The sequence below is a fragment of the Centruroides vittatus genome, unplaced genomic scaffold, assembly GCF_030686945.1.
Source record: "Centruroides vittatus isolate TY-2023 unplaced genomic scaffold, ASM3068694v2 contig_3193, whole genome shotgun sequence".
Taxonomy (NCBI): domain Eukaryota; kingdom Metazoa; phylum Arthropoda; class Arachnida; order Scorpiones; family Buthidae; genus Centruroides; species Centruroides vittatus.
In genome coordinates, this window is record NW_027122052.1 from 35727 (window position 1) to 63716 (window position 27990).

At 28.9% G+C, this 27990-nt stretch overlaps 1 protein-coding gene across 1 annotated transcript; it reads left to right on the plus strand.

Moving 5' to 3' along the window:
* Positions 1-27873, plus strand: LOC136973531 (ras-related protein Rab-18-like). Its single transcript, XM_067268258.1, has 7 exons — positions 1-180; positions 9615-9670; positions 16989-17050; positions 18040-18112; positions 19388-19506; positions 22254-22379; positions 27053-27873. Exons 1-7 carry the CDS (start codon positions 110-112, stop codon positions 27167-27169), a joined length of 624 nt encoding a protein of 207 aa, XP_067124359.1. The 5' UTR covers positions 1-109; the 3' UTR covers positions 27170-27873.
* The last annotated feature ends 117 nt before the right edge of the window (positions 27874-27990 follow it).

Below are 27990 nucleotides of genomic sequence, written 5' to 3' on the forward strand. Positions count from 1 at the left end.
CAGATGACGTTAGGTGACGTCATTCGTAACGCAGTTTGTGAAATTCGCAAAATTAGGAAATTGTGGTTTACTTCGTTTGCTGTAATTTAAAAGAAAAACTAATATACAAATGGAGGAAGACGCAGTTTTAACAACCCTGAAGATTCTAATTATTGGGGAAAGTGATGTAGGAAAATCCAGGTAAATATCATATTTTGAAAAATTGGAAATCATATTAACAATCATTAATTGTGAAGAGTTCTCATTACAAAAAAAATCTTTATTAGTTTTGAATAACGCATAAAGGATAATGTTAAAGGTTTGACCTGATTTTATATTTAAAAATAGCAGATTCATTACACAAATGTAATTGCTGCAACAAATAACTTCATTTGTTGAAAAATTTTAAAATAAAGGGCTATTTTGATGATTTATTTTAATGAATTAGCATGCAAATGACGTGCTATTCTTAACTAATTAAGAAAATTTGAAATGGACACTTTAATTAAAGTTATATTTGCTGTAATTGTAATACATATCTGTAGGAGTCAAAGTGATCATCCTATGCTTCAACATTTTCTCCAACAATATCTCCAATTGAGAAAATATTTAGAAAAATCAGCTGCTTTTTGATATTGCAGAAATTTTCTTCGGTTTGTCTTGGATGAGTTCAGTTTGCCCAAAACATTTTCTCATTAAAGTTTTTTCAGTTTTGGTAAAGATAAAAGGATTAATGTTACCTTAGGTAGCCCTGGCAGCTCGTCTCTAATTCCAGCAAGGAAACTGGGACGCATGTTCTAACCTAACCTAACCTATTCTAATAATTTGGTTGCTAGTAATTATGGTAATTTATTAGAATAGGTTAGAATGTGCGTCCCACTGTTTCCTTGCTGGAATTAGAGATGATCTTGGCTACCTAAGGTACATTAACCGATAAAAGTTATTAGATGCTAGATTGGGCGAATTGGATGATTGCAGAAGAACGGCAGTTTTGTGTTTTGCCGGATACATAATGATTGTAATTGCTGCATCTGGTTTTGCATGATCGTCATGAGGTGTTCAACTTCTCTGTCATTTTTTGGGTTTAAGAGGAATTTTTGTGTGCCGTAAACTGTTTAGATAAAATATATTAACCAATTGCTTGGCCTCTAGGAAAAATTCTAAACAATTGTTCTCCTTTGTGTCAAAAAATATTAGACAAATTCTTGGTGTTTTTAGTCTAGGTTCATCTTTTTTTGTTCTTGTTTGTTTGGTTTCTCTGTCAAAGCTATTTCTTTGTCAGTAATGACATTCTCAGTTCAATCTAGTCAATATCAAACATCTCCAATATGTTCTGCAAGATTTTGGGGTAGAACTATTTTTGCTGTTTTGTGAGAAAATGAGAAAAAAAGGCAGGTTTTGGCTTCTTGTATTATGATTTTATTACATGGTCCTACAGATATCTTTAGCTCTTCTTGCAATTTCTGCAATATTCTCTTTGAACAGTTTCTCTTTCATCACTTTTTCAACATTTTCCTCATTTTTTTTGTAGTTTGGAGTTGTTTATTATATTGATCATTGGTTATAGTGATAGTGACTCATGCAGTTTTGAATCATTTATATCACTTATAACATCTTGATGTTGAAAATTCCCTTCCAAAAATGATGTTTTGTTGTGATGTATATTTCTGTTGGGTTTTTCCCAATTTAATCCAAAATTTGATGCACGTTTTCTGGTGTGTAAACATATCATGACAAGTTTCAAGAATGTTTTGCCATTTTGTTGTTATTATATACCCATTCCTGGAATTTTTTGAGTACATTCTACATAAATGAGTTATCATATCTCCTTCTATATTATTGACAATTACTCGAAGAGACATCCATTGTGTAACGTATTACAAGTTAGCTTCAAAAAGTTCTCGGAATTACGCTGGATAAACAATGAAAAAGGGAACATGTAATGCATGTCTTAGCCAAACATGTCAGGAATAGAGAAATGTGTTCAAACAAATCCATACTCACTGCAAAGATGACAAGTTACCATTCACCAAAGTTAGATGTCATAAAACAGAATCTGTTGAAAATGTTGTGGAAGAACATGCAAATATCAAATTTTGTGTGTTTATTGGGGAAATACCCTCTGAGACTTTGCTTCAGGATGCCTATGTTGAATCTGTTATGAAGCATTCTCAAGTTTATAACTGTCAAAAATGCTTTCATGGGGGGCTAGAAAGTATCATTGATGATTTGTGAAATGGTCGTCCATCAACATCAACATCTGAGGAGAAAGTGTTGGTTGTACTGGGATTGTGAGGTCAGACAGATAGCAGTCAGTTGAGCAGAGTGCCAAGACAGCAAGAATTTTGGTTGAAAGTTATCATTCCATCCTACGTGATCAGTTGAACATGCACCATGTTTGCCGACACATGTACTATGAATGTTCATGGCAGACCTCATGAGATTTCTACCTCTTCCCCCAGTTGAGAGATGCCACTTCAAGAATGCAGATGAGGTTATACAGAATGCGACAGCACAGATGGCTTCCAAGAATGTTTTCAGCAGCTATACCAGCATTGGCAAAAGAGTGTGGTTGCCAAAGAACGATATTTTGAAGGACATGTTGCTTGATTTGTCAATTATACACATACTTTCGAGTAATAAACCAATTCTGGAAACTATTTGAAGCTATCTTGTATAATGTGACATCTTTAAGTAGTGTATCCTCTCCATAGCAACAAGAATTCTGGAAAGTGTATTTCTTATAATTACACTAATACTTTGAAATGAACAGTGTCATTGGCTTGCTTATTTAGCTGCTTGACAAGGAAACATGCCCTATGTTTGTTTGAGTTTTGGTGGTGACCTAATAGGGTAGATGTACCAGTTTTGGCCAGTGTACCAGTTCTGGCCAGAAAACAAATTTAACTTAAAAATATAATCACCACATATTCAAATCTGTCCAATGAAACAAACTTTTATTGTTAACTGTTCACACAGTTAACAATACAAGTTTGTTTCATTTGTGATTATATTTTTAAGTTAAATTTGTTTTCTGGCCAGAACTGGTACTACACTGGCCAAAACTGGTACATCTACCCTAGTTATAGACTTTTTTTTTATTCTGTGAAGAAGGAGATGGGGGAGGGGTTTTGGCAGGTATTCAACAGTGTTAACTTTAAACATTTGCTGTCAAACTTCAAACAACCTTTTATTATGCAGCCTTTTTTATTGTTCTTCAAATGCTTTTGGTCATTTGATTGACCTTCAAGTCAAACAATTTCAATTTCTTCTGAACAAAACTTGGAATCAAAATTGAAGAGTAATAAGAAAGGCTGCATAACAAAAGGTTGTTTGTTATGCAGTTTTTGATGTAATTTTTGTTTTGATTGTTTTTAATTAAGTGCAGTTTGAAAAGAGTTTAAACATTTGCTGATTTTGGAGAGTTTCTTGTTTTCAGTTTGAAGGATTTCATTGCATATGTTAAAATTTTTTGCAATTTATGATGCTAAAATATTATTTGGTCAATTACTTTTGTTTCAGAACATTTGCTTTTTTCCCATAAATTTGGTCACAGTAAAATACACTAACTTGTAAAGCTGATAAATAAGTTTATTTTAGTATTTTTGTATATTAATTTGAATTGTTTCATATGTGACTATATAATTATCATTGTGAGATCTGGAAATCCTCTTGACACAAAATTATAATAAATTATATCCGAATTAATAATTACCCTTTTCTTATATCCGAATATAATACGAATTATAATAAAATTGTTCCCCATATCGACTCGAAAATTTTCCTATTATAAACATCCTGTTAAAAACTGTCCTGGATATAAACATCCTGCCTCAAAACGGTCCTGGACGAGAAAATATGCGTCCCCGGCCGTATAACTGTCAACTATCCATTGTTCTTACGCTGAGTACAGATCATCTTGCAACTTAAGTTTATAGTTAGCGCCCGAATTTGCCGTATTGTTTCCAATCCCGGGAACACCTATGGCCTAAGCACCTGCACGTGACCAAAATTCCCAGCAAAAAGATATATATAAGATGTTTCCTTCCTCCCCCGTTGGAGAGTCTTTCATCGATTAAGATCGAGTCGCGATCTTACCCTGTGTGCCTACAGAATATATTTGACTATTGTGCCTCAAGTGCCATCGAACCTTCCCTAGAAAGGAATATTCGATCATCATGACAAACAGCATATTTGAATTACTGATTGTCCCAGAGGTATGGAACCCACTTAGGTGAACTCTCTCTCTCTCTCTCTTCGCATGATAGGGATATATAGCTTTATATATATATGTCACCCCTTTTAATGTCAGATTTTTGTAACGTATATTTTGTTTCCATTAAATCGTTGTTATCCTGTTAAATGGTGTCTTGGTTGCTCGAATATTCGCCTATCATCTTACCATGACTCCACTTTCCCTCCTACACTCGACCAGATAAAAAGCAGTCCCGTCCCTACGGGATCCCTACCGACAAATAAGCCATCTCTGACTCGTGGGCAAGTCCCTCCGACTTGTTGCCTGCCGACACTAAACAGAGGTCTGACCTCGTTGTCCCTCCTCGGTACCCACATCATAATTCTTGATGATAATTCAGATTTCAATGTGTTTAGTTTCTAAAACATGATTATATCTGGATTCTAAAAATTATAGATAAGAAAAATATGCTGTATCAGTAATCACTAGTATATATCTAAAAATCTACTAAAATTCTCTTGATCATAAGAAGTATAATCACTTGCATTCATTCTGTTTTATTACTTTCAAAATAGTTGCAAATCTATATAATTGTTTGAAATCTCAACATCGTTAGATACAGTTGAATATGTATATATCCATAAATTCAAAGACAAGTACTGGTAACAAATTTTGCTTTAATGTTTTTTGAATGTAGTATTACTATTTTATTTCATTTGTGGGTAACCATGCAGAAAGGCTATATTAATTTGTTTATATTGTAAATCAGTGAATGAATAAAATGATTTATTGATAGTGTTTATTTTAATTCAATGTAAATTGTGTATGTAGATTATAGTATTAAACTGGTAAAGTAATCCCTTTTGAGCCTATGCCAATCTATTTTAACATAAATAAAAATATTAAATTTTACAGAATAATTTTTTAAATAAATTTAAAATATTTTTATATATGATAAATGTGATTATATCTTATTAAATATATAGCAAAAATTATTATGCAAAGTTGCTGAAAAAATGGCATCATCTAGATGCATGTTAGTGCCATACTTTCAAATTTCCTGCTATTTCAACTATTTTTGAGAAAAAAGAATATATTTAATAATGAACAATGTCAAATGTGAATAAAAATGAAATTAAGCTATCATCTGAAAGCTTTTAAACGTTGTCTTATGATTAAAAGTGAAGAAAGGCTCGCAAAAGAATATTTTGTTTTTGGAATTTTCTGCCAAACCATAAAGTTTTTAAAACATAAGACAATTAGAGGAGAGGGATTCAGATAAGATTTGAATGAAGAGAATTTGAATGTAAAGAGGTTTGAGAAAATTCAATATTTGGAGACTTCTTTAGTTTTAAAACAAGTAAAAATCTATTAAAATTCTCTAGATAAAAAGCTGCTGTGCTGCTTTCCAGAAATGACAAAGTTGAGTCTTTGAATATGTCAAGAACTGTGTGAAAAGTAAACATGTTTTTTTGTTCTGTACAATTACTTTGGCAGGTTCTTCTCTGATTTATACAATATTCTTCAGAACTGAAAAACAAAAAAAGTCGATTCTGTTAATTAGAATAATTTATGCATATAGACAATTCTACTAATTGGATTAATAGCAGGTAGTTGTATTGTTAATATTATATGGAGTATAACTTTGGATATATATATGAAAAGAACTTGAATGTGATGATGTGATAAAATGCAATAAAAACCAAACAACCAAACCTTCTTACTAACAGTGACAGCCGAACATTTAGGGTTGATTTACACACAACAGTGACCGTTTGGTACATAAACATCGGTAAATATCACACACAGCCAATCAGAGTTTCATCTACGACATGTGATCTGTATTCTGTCAATCATACAAGTGTCGTACATGAAATTCTGATTGGCTATGTGTGATATTTATTGATGTTTATGTACCAAACGATCACTGTGCCTGCACGTCACTGTTGTGTGTAAATCGACCCTTAGAGGTTGACAATGGTTTACAGATTGGGTAGACTGCGGTTCAGAAAAATGTCATTACAGAGATTGTGTTTCTTGCTTGCCACAATGTAAACAGCAATTAGAAACAAGTTATTTGACCTACTTTCTAAACTGACTGGACAGCAGGTTTGGAGGGCTTTTTAATTCAAGTGGTAGTTTTGTTGGTGGAAAAGTTTAGATAAAAATGGATATCATTCCTTTGATAAATGTTGTAAACAGTAAGAATTGACAAAATTATTCATAAATTAATTGCTTGGAGCAAAAATAACAATATTAAATACTGAGCACTGAACACAAGACAGTGTTATTTATCAAACACCTGGCTTTTTCCACCTTTATTAGTTGATCAACTAATAAAGGTGGAAAAAGCCAGGTGTTTGATAAATAACACGGTCTTGTGTTCAGTGCTCAATATACAGTAAAAACATGGTTTCATGAACATTTAAAATATTAAATACTTTAAATTTGTTATAAACATTCCAATTTAGATATTCAAATGGTGAAGACTTAAAATTACAATTAATTTAAATCAGATGCATTTATTTACAATTCAAGTATCATGTTGGTTATAAAATGTTAATGCATTTCGGGGTCATTGTAGTTAATCCCCTAGTCAGAACGTTCTGTTAAACAAACGAGACAATTTTAATAATTACCAAAATCTTTTTTAGAAATAAATAAAATAGTAATAGTAGTAATAAAATATTTAAAATTATTCATTTCGACAATTACAAAGGAAGACAGTAATACGATATCGAAACAATTCCTTAAAAATCTATTTCAAAGATGAATTTCGAATTTGGTATAAATTTTTTAAATATGGATTTGTTCATATTTTAAACCATATTGGTGATGAAATTAAATATTGAAATGGAAAAGGGTTGTCATTAACTGCCGAACAATGGTTTTTGATGGCCTTAAGATTTTATTTCCAGAAGCTTTCGGAATATAGCTGGCGACCTTTTCTGACGTCACAAAGGAATCACCCAATTGGCCGAACGACTCCTAAAACAGGGGAGTAATGGCCAAGAAAGTAAGAGTCAATGTTTTGCCAAAGATCGTGTAGAGGGCATTCAGAAATAGACGCTCGTCTTTGCAACGCATTATAAACTGCAGTTCAGCCAGCCAATATCTACAGGCCGTTCTGTTGTTTAACGTAAATTCTGTCTCTGCAATCGGCTGCAAGAAGTACTTTGATCCTTCTAGGATCATCTTCAGGTTACGCAAAGATTTAATGTTGCTATGTATATGAGAGATTAAAGCTACTTACAACGTTAATTTGTATTAGTTTTCTTTTAATAAAAAAGTAATCAAGTATATCAAAAATATAAAAACTGAACTTCTTAACAAATACTGGATGAAATGTACTTCATCACAGAAGCAACCTTTAAAATCCAGTAACGCATGTCTATACAAAAGCTAACGTTTTCAACCCCATAGGGGTCTTCATTAGGCAAAGTTCATACGAGAATCCAAATACAAGTGGAACGGAACAAAAAAACCGAAGCAAATGTTATTCAAATTTAAAATTGTAAAATTAAAATAGAAAATGGAACATTATGCTCATGTCGAGATGATGATTACGCATGTGTAATATCCAGCTTGTGAAACTGCAAATATAAATTGAAATAAATCAATGCGAAGTCATTTGTGGGGTTTGCACTCAATCAACAAAATTTCCAGGCGTGTGAGATGTTGGTTGCTTCCTTAGAGTTGATACACGTGTTATGCAATCCCACCTTATAGATTTCAAGAGTCTCCAAGGTTCTGAGCTGGTCAGTATGGTGTGAGTTCTATTTTAGAGGATGATATGAAAAATTACATGAAAATAAAATGATATTAATGTCATACTTATTCAACACAATTTTCTATTTAATTTTTTTATAAGGATGGTACAGGCAATTGCCATGTAATTCAGTTGCCATGCTATGCAATTCTCTTTTAGATTTTAATTGATTGGTCACTAAGCTAAATTGATCTAGCAGTTATTGACAGTTTTAGTATATTTTAATGGTAGCATAAATAAAAGGATATATCTTATGTCATCTCATGAAATACCCTAATTATAGTTTGAAATTTAGTGTTTGGTTTATTTAAATAATTGGTTTTAATCTTTAGTGACTATTAGAATGAATTAATTTAGTCATATATTCAAAAACTGATAGTTTAAATTTCACAAAACAGTTGCCTTTTATCATTATTGATTGATTGACAACAGAATTTATATATAATTAAAGGTCTCTTATATTTTAATTTTTTTTTATAATTGAATTTAGTTTTAATTGTAATAAATAATAATATTATTTGTAGTTATGATTTAACAGTAGTAAAAAATAAAAACTGTTGAAATGAACACTAAAATTTTTATCTTTTCAATAATGAATTTGAAAATTCTATCCATCTGTTTTGTAGGCAGAATTTAAATATGACATCATGTTGTATATATACAGAAATATACCTTAGTGGATTCTTGGATAAATCATCAAGAGTATTTAGAATTTTTTTATTTCATGTGAATTTTTATAGGAAATCAACTTGTTGAAAATATATTTAAAAAAAAAGATTTCAAAGGCACTTTTAAATGTTGAAAGAATCCACAGCTTTTAGACAGAGGATATGGAGCAAAACATTGTTTTTAAGCAATAAAAATTGATTGTATGATAAAGAAAATCACAAAGAAGAAAGAAACATGTGCAGAATATATTATAGCTAATCTTTAACTAGCATTTTTGCTATATTCTTAAACAATGAAAATTTGTCTTTTTGTATTAAAATCGAAAAAATCTGAAGTATATGCTGAGCTGAAAAAAATACTTTTCAATATATTGCATTATCTAATTTATCATACTTACAATTATTCACAAGTCTAAAATTATCTTATTTTAAAATTTAGATTATATTTGCATACTTAAACTGTTAAATTATAAAGTTATTTATATATTAAAATTGTTTATTAGATATTAAGTTGGAGTTATTTAAGGTGACTTGATTATCTTAATATCATTAGAATATTAATTTATAAGTATATTAAAACAATGTTTTGAAATTTGATAACCAATGTGTATTCAACAACTGATGACCTATCAGATTAGGTTAAAATGTTGTTTATTAAATAATATGTTTATGTAGTTGATGGTAAACTCATATTTTAAATATGACATCTTCCTTCAGTTCAGTAATTTCTTTCTGTTGATATTTTCAAAACATTAATTGGCAACATGGATTTCTTAATTGCAAAATTTATAAATTCATATTACACAATTTTATATAAAAGTAAAGCTAATAATTGTACTTGATGTTTCAGTATATGACCTGAGGAATTAATTTTCTGATAGATTTATTTGAATAATAATTGAAAAAATATTAATCATATAATGATCTTTTTTTTCTTTTTACATGTATCTGAAATTTTGAATTCACTAAACTTTAATTGATTTTATTTCTAAAAATTCTCTAGTTTGTTGCTGAGGTTCACAGATGATGTTTTTGATGCAGGATTAGCTGCAACAATAGGTAAGTAACATTTGAAAATGTTCAATATATTAATATTATACAGGGTGTCCTGCTCAAATCTCCCTAGTTTTAAATATCTGTATAAAGATAGGTTAATGAAATGTCTGTTGAAAATTCAACTAATACTTCTAAGTTTTATGAGCATATGCTCAAAATATGTGCATTCTATTTCACAGAAGGAAAATAGCAACACTGCAGGAGGAAGAAGCCCAGTCACTTGCATCTTGCATGAGTACAACTACAGTCACTTATTTAATGTTTAAATACTTAAATTGTGATGTCCATAACATCTTTCTCTTGTTGTATGTTGAAAATTTCATGTTATTACATGGCTTTTGAGGTTTTAAAAATGTTTGTGCACTCTCAAATTTATGATATTGTGTAACTGTCTAGTTGACAAAATTTTTTTAAGTACAGTATCTTAATTCCTTTTGAGCCCCTCACAATTAACCTTCACACCTTCAATCTGAGAGCAGATGTAAATAAATCAGTCTAAAAATGAAAACAAAGTGCAAAAAATGAGAAACATTTTAAAACTATTCTGTTTATCATTTTCATTTTTTGTCTTAATAATTTTGATAGTGTAACAAAATTACTGATTAAATTTTTTTTAAGTTTGTTAATATTTTATAAAATTTGGAAAGTTTATTAAGGGGCAACTTAATAAATTTATAGCTTTGTAACAGATTACAGGCTTTATTGATGAAAAATAAATAAAAACAGTGTTTTACTTTTCCTACTTATGTTTACAACATGGGAAAATATTGGAATCATGTCAAATTTGATCCTCCGAATTTTTTGCAAAGCTCTGCATTTTGAGATCTAAATCCAAAAATGGCAACCAAAAAAAATTCCATGTGTTGGTGTCTATTTCATTTAATAAATCAGTATGGGGTAATGATTAAGAAATGAAATTTAGTGCAGTAGCTTGTGTATAAAGGGCATTGATGCTATTAAATTTTGAAGGTTATAGATCAAGGAGTGGGAAGACAGACAGGGATCATAACTCAAGTCAGATTTCATGATTTTACTCATTATTAGCAATTATAATTTTAGATAAAACTTGTCTCTATCCTCAAAATTAAACTATTTGCAGTTTTGTAATTATTAATAATATAAAATTTGTTTTTTAACAAAATCTTGTAATGGATGGTACTGCAAACTAATTTTAAATTTGTTCTATTATAATTTTCATGATGACTCAGGATATCTTCTAATTTAACTTTGAAGTTAAGACTATTTACAAAAATTATGAATCTATCCATTTATCCTTTTAACACAACCACAGAAGTAACAGTTACATTGGATTGAAGAAAAACTTCATTAAAAAGAAATAATAATAGATAAAAATTCACAAAGTTAAAAACAATATCAAATATCAGCCTTTACCAAAGCATCAGATCCTCAAATAAAAGACTGCCGTTTGATATTGTTTTTAACTTTGTGAAGTTTTTACATATTATTTGTTTTTTAATGGAGTTTTTTCTTCAATCCAATGTAACTGTTACTTCTGTGGTTGTGTTAAAGGATAAATGGATACTGAAAATGTATATTTTTGTAAATAGTCTTAATTTCAAAGTTAAATTGTTCTATTATGTTGTCATGTTTTCACAGGAAAAGTTATTAAAGATTATAAATAAATTTGGCACTTGAGGTAGACGTTAGGTGCCTCAAGTGCCAAATTAGGAAAAGTTATGTGTTTTTTGTTTCTGGATTTTTTATTTGATGAAATGTCTTGTATTTAAATTTTAATAATTCTGCAACTCTGAAAACTTTTTCTAATTAATAATTTTAACCAATTAAAAATTTTAATTTGCAAAATTTAAGATAACTCATAAGAATGGTATATATATATATATAAGCAATTTTTTTACTGACAGGCCATATATCTTCTAATAGACACCTCCTGCATTTAATTACCGAACTGGCTGACTGATTCAGCACTTATTAGCCTATGGTTATGTTCTACAAAAAAATAAAGAAACCAAGTAAAGAACAAATCTAAATATACAGATATAGCAAAGGATAATTAACAACCCCCCTTTGCTAATTTTGGTCAACTGACTAGGATAAGATGCACTCAAAAATGAAACCAGAAATTTTCAGTTTTGCCAGAAACTGGCATCTATTTGAATCTTTGCTGTTAGGTTTCATTTATGAAAATGCGAGCAGAGGGAAGAAACATGTGAAAACTAACTTTTTGGACTAGAATTCGCAATCATGACATTGTTTATATAGAAGCGAGAAATTCATTTCTCATACAAACATGCCAGAAATGCACACAAACATCTAGATCCCGTGCAAACATTAGTTTTAAATTATGCTGCTGTGGCAAATAGTACCAATAGCTAAAAGCTGTATTGGTGGTATTTTCTGATTTTCTGACATAATTACAAATTGTTTGTTTATAATTTGTAATTTAAATTATTTTTATTATTTGTAATTACTACTAGTTAATAATGAAAATAAGTTATTAGCCTTTAAATAAAAGAAAACGTTCTCAATCTAAATTATAATGTCAAATGAAACAAAACCCATAAACATAAAATAATATTTGGACTTGACTCCTTACAAATAATGTATATCATTGTGGCCAATTAATTTTATTTCATTCACTGTTTAGTCACTTTTTCCTTGCTTGGAGTTACCATTCTCACTTATTTGGAAGTAATTTTCTGTTTCGAGGCCTGCATGCCTTCCACTTGTTCCTCGGAAACACATTGACCTCTTCTGTGATTCTTACACATGGGTCCTATGACCCGAACCTTTCTGTGCCACTCATTTTGACTTAGGATTGAAAGATGATTTCTTCTAGACATGGTGAAACTAACAATGTACCTTGAACCTCTTACTGGTGTGAGTTATACGATGGACAAAGTACATAACATTTTCGAACAGCTTAAATTTGTTCTTCAGGTGATACACAGATTAACACAGATGGAACATGGAGTAAATAGAACATGAAGATTTGAAAATTAGATTGAATCCATGTCTTGTGAAATCATTATCATATCGGTAACAGGTTCAAGGTACATAGTTGACTTCACCCCAGTGTTGTTTGGATGTAGATGTTTACCATTTAGTCATGGTGAAACTCTCATTATATTGGCACAACTGATTTGAATTTAGCCTGCAGTGTTACCATTTTCCTTCTAGAGACCAATGACACTGCCATGAGTCAGTGGTGGAAATTTTGAGTATGTGAAACTTTAGTATTAGCTGACTTTTCGATAGAGATTTTATAATTTATCTTCATCATAATTTCATTTTAGAGATATTTGAAACTTGGAAGATTTGAGCAGGATGTAATGTATATTAAATTATTATAAATTATTATGAAAATTTTAAAGTATTTTTAAATCAGAATACAGTAAACTTTCAGTAACTTGGACAACCTTTACCCTATTAATCCAAGTTATTGGGTGTTTTCTCCAAAGACATGGAAAATGATAAAGGGGATATACAGTAGAGTAACTTTTGATCAGCTCTATACCAGTTGTGTATATAGTTGTGATCCTTGGAAGTTTTACTGTACTTTGTAGGTTATACTGCTGAATTTATTATTACAGGAAATATTCTTAGAGCAAACTGGATGTGAGACAATGAGATATATACAGTACACTATATATTGCTGTATACTGTAGTGTCATGAAATTTTTGAGCTCAGTTGCTGTAATAATGAGATATAGAAACTCACCAACTGACTTCCATTAGTAGGTAATAATACAATAAAACATTTTTGAATAGGTGAAAAACATTTTTATTGTATTGTTACAGGAAATGAGCTCAAAACTTTTATGATAGTACACTATACAGCAATATACAGTCTTTAGTAACTACTGACTACAGTAATATAATGCATGATATTGCAAATACTCATTAATTATAATTTTTCTATTTTCAAGTAATGTTAAATTTACTGTAAGATTTTTCAAAAAAAATTGAGTTTGCAGGGGTTTATTGTACTTCAATTTTTTTATTTGTTATATTAGAAAAGTTTATTATTTACATGTGAAATTCTGTTAATCATGATTCAACTGATCAGGGACTTGGTCAGTTGTGATCCTTGGAATTCAAAGTTAAGAGAGAAGAATTTGTAAATTACATACAAATGAATCTTTAACACTTCGGGTAATATAAGAAAATGGTCATTGTGAATTAGTTTCAAAGGAGAACATAAATAGCAGAAGTATCAGAGAATATTTTGCTGTAGAAAGGATGATACTAACAAGCAGTGCTCTGGGCTGACTCTCATTTTCACAATTTTTGTATTGTCATAGAGATCAGCAGAAGACATAATAGATGATATAATTTCAGTTGTGGGGGGACAATTACAAGAATCTGCAAGTTATTAGATTGTAAAAAATTAATATAAAATAATACAAAGTATTTTTATGGTTACTATCAATTTTGTGTAAATTGTGAACATTTTCTAAAGCACTTAAATAATTATGCTTTTGCTATTTTCTCTTTGACATTCTTTTGTAAAAGTTGAAAAACAAAAAACTAGATCTTAAAACTGCAACTTAGCCTGAAATACCTATAAGTTTTTTCAATACCAGAACCAATTAACTTCCAGGAATGTTCTGTGAACTTCCTTTTTACCCTTTGATCATATCTTGGTGACAACTTTATACTGGATGGGTTATCTTTTAAAAAATTTACTAAACTACTTACTATGTTTCAAAAATTATTTACATGTTTTCATATAAACTTGACTTTTTATTTCATAAAAAAGAACCAAAATTACATGATAAATTACTCCTGTAACAGAATCACAATAAAGAAAAATCATTAAATGAAAATTTTGTAAAATGGAAGTTCTATTGTACTTTAAACATTACAGAAGAGATGCTTTGAGCATCTGATCTCACATTTAACCAGTTTTTAATGAGTTTAATAACAATGACTTTTGTTTTGTTACCTTTATGAATATAGAAATATTTAATAAAATGTGATTTTAAGAAATTAAGAGTTTGGTACCACCAAATATATGAATTGATTAACTAATATTTGAATTTAAAGGAAAAATTTATTCCTCATTTCTAAATACACAAAGCTCTTTGGAATTAAACACATAATTACTATGGAGAACTTATCATACAGGAACACTTTTTTGATGGAAAAGGTAGATTTTATTCTCAATTTTTTTTACAAAAGGAAATACATTTTCAGCCATTTGCCCCTCATCAGTCCTTTAAATATGGTAAACTGGAATGATAGCAACTGGTAAATACTGGAATAACTAAGTACTTAAAAATATAGGTGTAAAACAAGTAAAACTAAAACTGAAAAAGGTAAAACTTGCTAAAATATAAAAAAATTGACAAATGAAATGGTAAAAACTAGTGATGTAATGAATAGTATATTCGGCCTCAACCGAATACCAAATATTCGGCCAGGAGCGTTGCCAAATGGCCGAATATTCAGCCAAACTATTCGGCTTGATTAATGCACGTACAAAAATTGCATGCGCAAACCGCATTATGGCAAAGATTGCACACCGTGCTCTCTATTGGCCCGCTGTCACTACAATTTTTTCTTCCATTAGGTCTAAATTATTTAAATTAATTAATTAAATTATAATTATTAAAGTTAATATGAGATGGAGCCTAACGTCTACCTCTAGTGCCAAATTGGATTATAATTTATGTAATAGCCGTAAATAGCCCTCCATGATTCAGCAGTTGTTGGTATTTAGATGTAAGTTATAACTTATAAGTTATTTTATTTGCAATTGATCGTTTTAACTCTTTAATTAAACACTAAAATTTTGTTTTTACTACGTATTTGTAGACTGAATAGTATCCTAAGGATATACTTTAGTAATGACATAATATGGTCTAGTTTCTCCCCAGTTGTGGAACAGTTCAAATATATTATTGGGGTTTTCTATTTGTGAAGTTTTGTGATATTTTGTTGCTATTGTTTTTGTCAATATTTTTAAAATTAGCATGATTTCAAATGTTATCTTTTGTATATAATGAGAAATGCTCATTCTTTGCTTTATATATAAAATAAATTATATATTAGCTACTCGTCTTCTAGAAATAGATAAATAATTCTTTTATTAAATACGATAAGTTTCAATAAAACGTTTCGTAACTCATTTTAAAATATCGTATAAATATTAAAATATACGCGAATACGAATATAACATAATTAACTAAACAATAACATTAATGCCCGATACATTCTAACCTACGCTCCATCAATGCCATAAGATATCGGGCTAGATAAAGGCTATAATAATTGTTGTTTTCCAGCGATCTCAGCGTATACTGTTTTAACATATGGGTTAAAGGTGACTCAAATTTTGTACAAACCGTTAACGATAATCCCTATGGCCTAACGCTGGAAATGGAACAATCTAGCAATACTGAGGTCCATTTTTTGGATATAAACATTAAAGTAGAAGGATCCGCCATCGTCACATCGGTATACCGTAAACCTTACGCCGACCCTATATACATACCGGTGGGTTCATCTGACCCATTCACCTACAAGGCTGCAGCATTTAATACTTTGATTAAAAGGGCCTTTTCCCACTCGTCCACCACGCAAGCCCTCAACACCAAATTGAATTATATCAAGAGGATAGCAGCCAAGCACGGTTACCATGGTCTAGCACACCGTCTAATTGAGCGACTTGAACGCTCACAATACGCACCCACTACGCACACGAAGACCAACACTGGCCAAGATGAACGTACACGCCTCCCAGTCACCTTTAAGGCTATAATATTATTTAATTACGAAATAATTTAATACTAGAGTTAGATGCTATTTCTTATTAACTTTAATAATTATAGTTTAATGTTCAGCATTAATAACTTACAAAAATGATTAATTTACTGTTTTTTTGTTATTTCTTACTCCTGTTTTTAGGTAGTCTGTATTCAGCCGAATAGTGATTAAATATTTGGTATTTGGCCGAATCGGCTGAATACCGGGTAGTAACTGAATATTCAAAACATAACTTCCAAAATGCATTTGTTTGTAAAAAATAAAATTTACTTTTTTCATCAAAAAAGTGTTCTTGTGTGATAAGCACAAAATTGCTATGGAGAACTTAATTCCAAAGAACAAGAGAGAGAACAAGAAGCAACCAAATATACACAAAGGTGCTTAAGATTAGAAGGCGTTGACAATTTTGCAGTAATTGTTATAAAACAGAAAGTTAACAAATGTTATCTTTGATTATCCTACAAACTTTTTAAATAAGCATATTTATTTGTATATGTATGCCTATGTACAGTACATAATACAATGTACTGTATGTATATAATAATTTTTAAAAATTAATTTGGTTTTTTAGGTGTTGATTTTAAAGTTAAAGTAATTACTGTTGATGGGAATACAGCAAAGTTAGCTATTTGGGTGAGTTTAAAAATAGATATTTATATTTTTTATAATAACAATTTAATTTTATTAAACAGTAAGATTAATTATCAAATTAATATAAATGTTCAGTTTTGAATAAATATTGACAAAATTTTATGATTAAAAATTTATCAGACCTATATTTCTAGCAATCATTTTCCTACTTTCCATTTCTGACCAGTTAGTAAGGACAGTTGTTTCAGATGATAAAATAACTGACTTAACTAGTTGTAGTTAGTTGTGATCATTAAATAGTATGCAAGATTCTGTCACAAATTAAAGATTTAGTATAAAATGTTTTGTAATTCAATAGCTTTCAAAGTAATCAAGCTTTTTGACTGAATAACTTTATTTCAAGCTGTCTTGTATTTATTATATGTTGTGATTGATTGAATTATCTGCTCACTTGCTGTTTTTATTTTTGATAGTTATTGTTTACTGTTGTTTGTGTTTATTTCAAATTAACAGAACAAAGTGTTTTGTTGTATGGTGTCTAGAGGTAATTTTTAGTTGCAATGTTTTAAAAGATATAACTAAACAAAGTATACTGTTTTAAATCTGTTGGTCTTCAAAAGATGACAAAGAATTATATATTCTTAAAGTAAAAACGTGAAGATATAAAACAATTTCTTTCATTTAATGGTTATTAGATAAAACTTTTATTTCAGCTTAATTATGTATTTAGATTTACTCAATAAACTGTGAAATATAAATATTTCATAATGAAACATATGTATTTAGAGATATAATGATTCCTTATTTTGCTACAAAAAAGATTAAATAAGCATTCTTAAATTGAAGTTTTTTTTACACTGAAAATGTTAAACATTTTAGTTTGTTTTATGTTACATAAGTTTTTTCACTGTACATAACAATTTTTATTAATTAATATTAAGATAAATATGAATAGTAGTTGATTATTTAATAAACATATATTAACAGTAATATTTTGTTTGAAAATCATGATGATTATTGAATATTTTTAGGATACTGCTGGATCAGAGAGGTTTAGAACGCTTACACCCAGTTATTATAGAGGGGCACAGGGTGCAATTTTAGGTAAGCTTTACATTTAAAATTGCTTGTAATAGTGAAGTTTTTAAGTGGAAAATATAAAAATATATCATCAGGTTATAAAGGTGAAATTTTGTTTTGAAAAAACTTTGATAATTAACTTAACAAAAATTACAGTTCAGACTTGTAGGCAGTCTGACCATTAGCATCAATTATATCTTACTACACTACTTTTGCTGTAAACTTTCAATCCCATGAACATAAAATGACTGGTGTTTTCTTTGAAAAAAGTCTTTAGTGTTGGGTATTGTCAATGAACTGTGTATTGGCAATATGGCTCTGCAGACTGTGAAATAGATGATAGTAAGTTGGCTCCAAGTCTGGGTTGTAAAGTGGTTGAGGCAGAACTTTCCAGCCCTGACTAGTCAGCTTCTCTAAGTTCATCTTTGTTCTATATGACAATGCAGTGTTGTGGTGGTATTAGACTGTCAATTTTTGGAAAAAGTTCTTTGATCTTGGTATTCAAACAATATAATTGTTCATAGAGTTCTTTTATGATAGTTATGTTGGTTGGAAGCAGCTCTATTGTGATGATGCCAAGCAAACACAGATCATAGTTTACTTCTGCACTATTGGTCCTTTGATATTTGCAACAGATGATTCACTGTTGTTCACCCATGTGGCCTTTTGAAATGATAGAGCAACAGCATGCAAATGTATTCTTTTGAAAGTTTCATATTGTCAGATGTTGCTGATGGGTTTATATTCAATAAAATATGTGATAAAATGCCCTTTGGTTAATTTACTTTTATATCCATGTTGAATGTTCTAGAACTTTTTTCCAGTCATGTTTAGAAATGTCTAACTTTCACCTTTTACAACCTGGTATCAGTATTTTAAACAATTTAATGATATATTTGCATAAGTTATTAATGTATATTGTGTACTCAATTAAAATATAGATTTAAAAATAATTTCAACAGTTTCTGTTATATTTATGCAGTTAATTCTCAAACATAAAAATGACCTTAAAATTATTTTTGCAAAATTTGTTTATGAATAACAATTATAAAATAATGCATTATCAAAGTATGTATAATTTAGTATTCATGTGTAATCAAATATTAATAAATAAATATAATTTGATTTTAAATAAGTGGAGCAAATCTTAACATTTATTAAAATGCATGCTAATAGTTATTGCTTTTTATTTTGTTAATGCAATTAGTAAAACATTTGGAGAGTATTATGTAGATATTAACTCATTTTAGTTGTTTTATTGAATAAAATTAATCAAATGAAAAACTTGAATTTTTATAGTTTATGATGTGACTAATAGAGCAAGTTTTGTAAAATTGGACCAATGGCTAAATGAATTAGAAACTTATTCTACAAGAAGTGGTATTGTAAAAATGCTTGTTGGGAACAAGATTGATAAGGTAATTTGAATTTAACTTAAAAATTTTGTTTTTAATTACGTTGTTAAATTACACATAAATGAAACATTTTTAAGTTGTTGTTATACAGATTACTCACTGCAAAACTGAATAATGTAAATGATGGTATATTGAGAAAAGTAGTACTCTTGCTAAGTGAAATTTTATTTTTGCTTCAGCTTGACTTCCATAGACTCTAGGTATTGTGTGTCTGAACACAACACACTATTTTGACAGAGCAATTATAAGAAATAAATGATCCATCACAATAGACTGGATATTATCCTTATTGATAAAGTGCACAAAACTATCTATATTGTCGATATCACTATACCAAATACATATAATCTACAAAATAGCTATACAGAAAAAAAATAAGTAAATATACTGCTCTCAAGTAAAACACTTATGGAAAATGAATAAAGTCCATATCACATCAATAGTTTTTTCAGCCACAGGAGTTATCCCACATTCATTACACAAAAGCCTAAAGAGAATAGACATTCACTCAAATTTATATAAAAAGTTACCATTTTGGCAACTTGTCAGATTGTCAGAAAATTTCTCCAAACTGTTTAAAATTTCATACTGGTTTCACAGGCTTTGTCTTTTGGACCTGTCTGCTAGATTGATACTGGACACAATTTGAGAATGATACACAGTAAAAATAATAGTGCACTAACATATTTTCTCTTATTAGCTGACTTATATTTAGTTTGATATTAAATTCTGGAGTTTTCTTTTCTACTATGTCTGAAGTACTGTATTGTTTGTATAATGACATTTACTGAAATATTACTGTAATAAGATTGTAACTCAAAATTTCATTAACTCAAATTATACTGTCTCTTTTTCATTTTTGACTTATCAAGAGTCAACTATAGATGAAAGCTTCCAGTCAATTTAGTAGACATATTGTCCAAAATCATATACTTAGGAAACTTAGTGTATGATTTGGACAGATCAGTTAAATTACTTTTTTACTCAGAAGGTTTAGACTGATGGTGAGAAAAGAGAAGGATCAACTAATCGGTTGAATGATGTTGGAGCAAGAATATACTTTAGTGCATATCTCATGGTGTTGTGAACTTGTTGGATTTGGATATCAGAGAAGTTATGATAAGGTACAGATGGGACAAGTTTTGCTATCCCATGAGTTTTCTCACATAACCAATTAAACTTCTCAAGTTTCTTAACCACTATATCCTGCAGTGTGTGCATGTGATAGAGTGGTGGTTTCCTTGAGGATTTTAGACCTATCATGGAATGAGCAAGTGTGAAATTTTGAAATTTAATGATTTGTTTAGTCACGTAATATGAAATCAGTTTTATTTAAATCAACACCCCCACTGCATATTATGTCAGTTGTGTATGAAATAAGTGTAGACAAGTCAGTTTAGTAAAGTGTGTGTTAAGATGAAAGTGTTTGAGAATCTCTGATAAAAACATGGTGTCAGCACATTGGAGGACCTTTCACCTATATGTGAATGGAATTCTGACAGATGTTACCTACCTGAATGTTGTTGTTGATCAAGTACACACTTCCATGCTACTGTGTTTCCTGATGGAGATGGCTTTTATCAGCAAAACAATGCTTCATGTTACATGGCTAGGATCATCAGAATGTTTTTCACAGAACAACTTCCTGAAAGAGTGAGTTCCAGCTATTATCATGGCCTCTAAATTCCTCTGAGAGTCCAGTTGAGAGTTAGCGAACTGGGTTCATGATGCATCACCTCAACAACTGAAGACTCTTCTAGTGACATTTTGGTTTTGATTGGATATCTATCAAGATCTTTAGAATTTGTGGCTTGTTAGGTTCAGGTTGTTTCTGAAGAAAAAGGAAGGTCAACATCCATTCAGTATAAGGTTGTAATGTTTAAAATAGTTTGTGTATGTGATTTTATGCAGTGTTCTATTTCATTCATTGATTTAAAATTTCAAATTTTTCTGCAAAATTTTATAAATTTTTATTAAACTTCTTATTGTAACAATGTTATTGAAATCAGCATGTCCAGATTTACCTAGTAAATTCCATAGTATTCTTAAGAATAGTACTAATTATTAAGTAAAGATGTTTTGTTGCTTTATAAATAATTGTGTAACAAAATGAAATCTTAAATTATAGCACCTTGTCAGATGAGCTGTGAAGGCTGAAGAATATTAAAACCTAAAGGAATCATGAGATCTCTGGAATATAATTTTTTATATACATACACACACACACCCATCTATGGTTATGTATATCAAAGATTTGTCCTTGGGTTTTATGGTTATATCCTTGTGGTTATATCAAGGAAATGAACACTTCTATGGCTTTCTTGCTCAAATTTGGAATATTAGACTATGAGTGTTTTTGAATGCAGTTAATAATAACCTATAATCTCTTAGGTTTTGATTGTCAGATTTAATTTATTTGGTTTGAGATATCACTTTATAAATAACTGTTGATTTAAAAAATTTTTAAACATATGTTTAAGGTTTTTAAAAATTTAACATAATTTTCAATTGACATATAAAATAAAATACATCTTAAAATATTCTACAATATTTTTATGAAAATTTACAGAAACTTCAAAAAATTATATAAATTTGAAATATTGTATAGTTTAATGTTAAATACAGTATTTTGTAGTATGGTTAGGCTATAATATGAACATTTGTCAAAATTAAAAAACTTGATTATATAGTTATTACTATATATAAACAAAGAAACTATGTAGCTTTACAAAATAATTATTTTCTTTCAGGAAAATCAAGTAGTTAGTCGTGAAGAAGGAATGAAATATGCCAGAAAACATTCCATGTTGTTTATAGAAGCAAGTGCAAAAACTAAAGATGGTGTTCAGTGTGCATTCGAAGAATTGGTTGAAAAGGTCAATTGTATTTTTCATATATTTTGATAAGAATATATTGAAAACAAAATTAGATTCAAAATTATAATTTTTATTAAATTAAAATATATTAAGACCTATTTTAATAAAATTATAAAATCTACAAAATTATTTAAAAAATCATGTCTAATTGCAAGGATGCAGAATATTTTCCAAGGCCGAAAAATTTTCCTAGACCATAAATTTTACATAACAAATTTCCCATAGTGCTACACACTAGTGCACAAAATAAAACATTTTATGAATAAATTAATAATTATTACTGATAGTTTGAAATGTTCTAATTAAATCATACAAGTAATTAAATAAGTCCACCATATAATTTGCTGCACAACATGATGAACTGATACATTAACATAAATGTTTTTTTAAATTAAAAGAATGCTTTAAGTACATATTAACATAGAATAGTCTATATAATTATAAACTTGATATAATATATTGATTAATAGAAATAAAATTTAAATTTGAATGTGATGGTGATCATTACCAACACATAGATGACCTATTTTTAGCACAGGGCACTAGTAATGGACTTCTTAACATCCAAAACCACAAAATTTCTTTATAACAATGTTAATAATGCAATTTTTTTGTGAAAATTATTTAAATATACCAATGTTTTGCAAAAGGATGCAATTTTTTGAGTTTTTGACTGACTTTCACTTTTGTTTGAAAATGTGACCATAGTGTTCATTTTATTGGTTCTTATTAACCAATAAAGTAAACACTTCATTATTTGATGCCTTATTACTGTTTTCCATAAGTTAAGGTATAATACCTACCTATTCAGTTATCTATGAAAAATGAGAAATAAAGGAAAATATGTTCATAAAGTGATAAAACTTCTGTTTAGTTTATTAATTGAGACAATTCTGAAAAAAATCATTATATGCAGTTTATTAATTTGCAAGTTTTCTTTACAGTGAACGAGTGATTGTTTTGTTTTAATTTAATTTGATGCAAAATTTCACTTGTTAAATAGTGTCAAAAGAGTTTTGAAATAAAACAGTGTTTCTTTTTTGAATCTTTTAAAGCTCTGTTTAGTTTTCCTCAGGACTGCTTTAATTTTCCCTGAAACATGTTTGTGAGATCAAACATAGTCTTCACTCCTAGATTTGCTATTCAATTAAATAGGTTTAAAAAAAATTACCATTATCAAATAAGATTTTGACATCAAGCACAGTTATATACAATAATATTGCTAAACATTATCTTGTGTTTTGTTTCAATAAAAAAAAAATCATATGCAACAGCATTTCATTGCTTATTTGTTGTTCTGTCTCTAAAGAATCCAATAGAAATACAGTAGAGTTTCAATAGTTTGAGGCACTGCTGCCCTTAAGCCAAAGTACAAATACTCAATCAAAATGCATAAAAATTAGATATTTGGATAATTCAAATCAAGTAAATGATAAGACACATACTGAAATTGTAAGCACACTGAAAGGTCTAATATCTGCTTTTAATTTATTGCATTATCCAATGATATAGTTGTCAGATACTTCCGGATACAGTTGCCACTTGCCCTGTGTGAGATAAGCAGGGGGCCACAGGACAACTCCCTAATAACCACTTAATCTGCTCAGATCAGTAAGATCCAATCTCCTTGTCATTTGGATGGTTTAAATCGAGTGGCAAGGGAGGTGAGCAAGATGGCAGGTGTCCGTGTTTCGGAGTGACAAGAGAGAGGTTTAACAAATAAACAAAGCATTTATTATATGACTAAATCTAGATTACAGGAGGTTCTAAGAGGCTATACGTTGTTAAATGGGGTTAAATACTAACAGTCATTTTCCAAAAGGGTAGCTCTTAGCTATGCCTATTCCCATTAGCAGTTCACAGATTGCTATCAAAAATACCTCTGTGGGAAGGAACTGTATGCGATGATTAGTCCATAGGGAGAATCTTAGTCCTTGTCTGTTGTCTTCTCAGGCAGGATTGGGGGCTCTGAGACTAAATGTGCACTATCTCAGGTACAACTTCTTTTTGATTGCCCCAAGCTTCTGGTAGTTTTCACTTTTATACTATTGTCATGGGAAACAGGTCATGTGATCATCAAATGTTGTTGATGGTGAAGCATTTTTGACATCTAAGTGTCAACATTCCCACTGGCTTGTTATTACAACTAGTGACCTCCGCCCTGATTCTCCCTTTTTTTATCGGTGATATTTACATGTCGAAAAAACAACATTAATTTTAAAAGTCCCCTTAAAAATCCACGGGCTCACACTTGTATTGTACAGGATATCTTGTGTATTCTTGTCATTGTTATTATTACTACTAAAGTGATATTTTAATATAATGGATGTATAATTACCACCTATTTGTATGTTCCATATTTCATCACCCATGAGGTGACAACACTACTTTCAGGACTTGTCCAGTTGAAAACACTTCAGTGTAACATTGAGAATTTCAATAAAAGCTTTTCAAAGTACTATATTTTGCTTATTGAAGTGTTACTGCTACTTTTGTTTTGACATTTTATAAACTTCAGTAATAATGAGTAGTAAAGATAAAAAAGTTTGTTTCCATGCAAACTAAATAAATATGTACCTTAACTTATTAGCAAATATAAAGTAAATATTGTATTATTTAATGCCTTATTACTGTTTTCCATTGATGTGGATATGTTATAGATAAAAAGAATGCACTTAAGAATTACTATAAATTATGTGTTATTGACTAAATTGAATCTAAAAATGAAAACATCAGTGAGTTTTGTAATGCATCCAGTTAACACTATTTTTAAACATAACACAAAATTTCATAAAACTAATTAACTTATACAACATAAAATGTATGACTTAATTATTTAAGCATTGCAAATGTAGTTTTGTAGCTTTACTTACTTTCAAACATGTAAAAAAAATCTTTGAAATTTTTAAAATTTAAATTACAGCATTTTATTATAATGTTTATATTAAAATAAGTACTGTACAACTGTTGAACATTTATTTAGTTTTTAAGATTTTGTTTTCATTTTCAGAATTTTGTAAGATTGTAAGAATTATGGAAGTCATCTTTTCATTAGTTATAACTAAAGGTCAAATTATATTCATGTGTATTCCTTAAATGCTGTATTGATAAAACCTTGGTATAAAAATGATTTGAGTTCAAGTGAATCAGAGTAAGATTGTTAATGCAATGTGATATTTGATATGCATTATAACTTTTAGCACACATTTTACAGACTTAACTATTTTCAGGACAAAATAAATCCTTTACAAATTTTATAGCTTGTTTGCATGCAATTGCTAAGTTTTTGAATGATCAACAATCTGTTTCTATTTATGCAGTGAATTTTTTTTGTGCATGTACAGTTTACATGAGAAATAGCATTCCACCATCCAATTACAAATGAATGTACAAAATTCAAATGTTTTAATTTGAACCATCTAACTCATTATTTTAAAGTTCCACAAACATTTTTAATTGTCATGGAAAGCTCTTATTTTTCGAATTCTCAAAATTCTTGAATTAAGTAGATTAAAATTATTGTAAATATTATATTTATTAATTTAATAATATTAAATTTAAATCTTTCAAAAACTTGATCAAGTATATTTAATGAAATATAAGAGAATCTCTCACGATTAAAGTAGTCAAACTCTTATATATGGAACATGTGCAGAAAAGATTCATTATATTGAATTTGGTTCAAAGTATAGGTAAGATAGCAAAACTAATACTGAATTGCTAAGAAAGTATGTACAAGAGTTTGGATCATACATAGACATAAAATTGATTGAAAAATTCTTTATTATAATGTTCATAAATTACTTGCTAAAAACAATCCTAACATCTGTTCAACATGGGCCAAAATAGCTATTGATCACAGTTAAGTTCTAGTTGAACTGAAACTAATGTTAGTAAGTTTGTCACATAGTACATTGGATCAGAAAGGTTGGAATTTTTTAATAAGTGTTTAAGTGGAACTCTGCATGCTAATTCAGATCTGATCCAAACTGATGTGTGGCAAGCTGTAGAGATCATGATATCAGTTGAACATTATTATCAACTTTGACACAAAATCTATAATTAGTTAATAATTTAGAGTGTAATCATTTCTCATCATTTGTACAAAGCTATAAATAAAAAATACATGACTATTTTAGACCAGTGACTTAGTTTCTCTCTCATTCTATAATTGTGTTAACCAGTTGTCCTCAAACATTTTGTAAACAATTGTAGCTATACAAATATATTCAATAATGATTGCATTATTGAATATATTTTTGTACCTCCTACATGAAACATTCTAAAGCATTTTTTGTGGTATTGTAATTTTTAAATTTCTAGTGTAACCTATTATTTCATATTTATCTTCTCCCACCTAAAAAATATGATGTAATATATTTCAATAAGATTTGCTTACAGACAGTGCATTTCAATCTACAAATTTTAGTGTGTATTACTTGCACTTTTAACATTAGAATGCATGAAATATGCATTATGAATGTTCCTGTCATTTTTACATGTGTATATATAGCAATTTTAAATGCACATAAGTTTGATTCTTAGTTTTAACACAGATATTTCTTATGAATCATTTTATAAGAAAACACAGATTCAATTCAAATGAAAATATTTACATTTGAATTATTTAAAAATATTTATATTCAAAATTATTAAAATCGTTTTACTTATAGATTCTTCAAACTCCAGGACTGTGGGAAACTAATAGATCAGAAGGTCTTAGATTGGATGAAGATACAAGCAAAATTGAGGATAAAGCAGGATGTTCAAATTATTATTGTGTAATCTAGAAGTTTTGTATTTTATAATTGTAAATATGTTAAAACAGCCAAAAACAAGGATATAAGCACTATAACTATCAAGTTTTTAGTGCTATGGAAACCAAAAAACTTTGCCAACTGAAGATTTTAATGCATATACCAGGTTTGGAAAATTTTATTCCATGCCTACAATATCATATTTCTGAAAAGAATAAGTTTTACTCTAATGGAATTTATTCATATTTTATATTAATTGATAAATTTGTGATTAGTTTTCATATTTACTGTGTTAACTTCTGTGTAAATATTTATAATTATATTTAATTTTGTGTTGTTTAATATTATTTTGAAATCTCTATCCATTTTGCAATCATATATTCATAAATTCAAGAACTCAATTTTATTATAACATTTATTTCCTATTTTTATATAACTGAAATAAATCATACTGTATAAAACTTGTAGAAATCTAAAATTATAAAATATGTTTGCTAATTAGGAATAATATAAGTGTAAATATTGTTACGCACAGTTATATTTTCAAAAAATTCAAATATAAGAAACATGTAAAAATCTGAAAAATTAAAATTAATTTAAGTAAATTATGTTGTTCATTTCAAATTGATTTTTATGATTTGTCAATAAGAGGGAAAATTTTCTTGTTGGTGTTCTCATAATTTATTTGATTGTAGAAAATGTTTTGAATAATTAATAAAGTATTTATACATCAAAAATTGAATTTTAAATATTATTTGTTAATAAATATATTGTTTATATAAGTGAAATTTAAGAAAATCTCATTGATAAGACAGCAATAATCTTAAGTGATTAATTTTTTCCCATAGTTACTA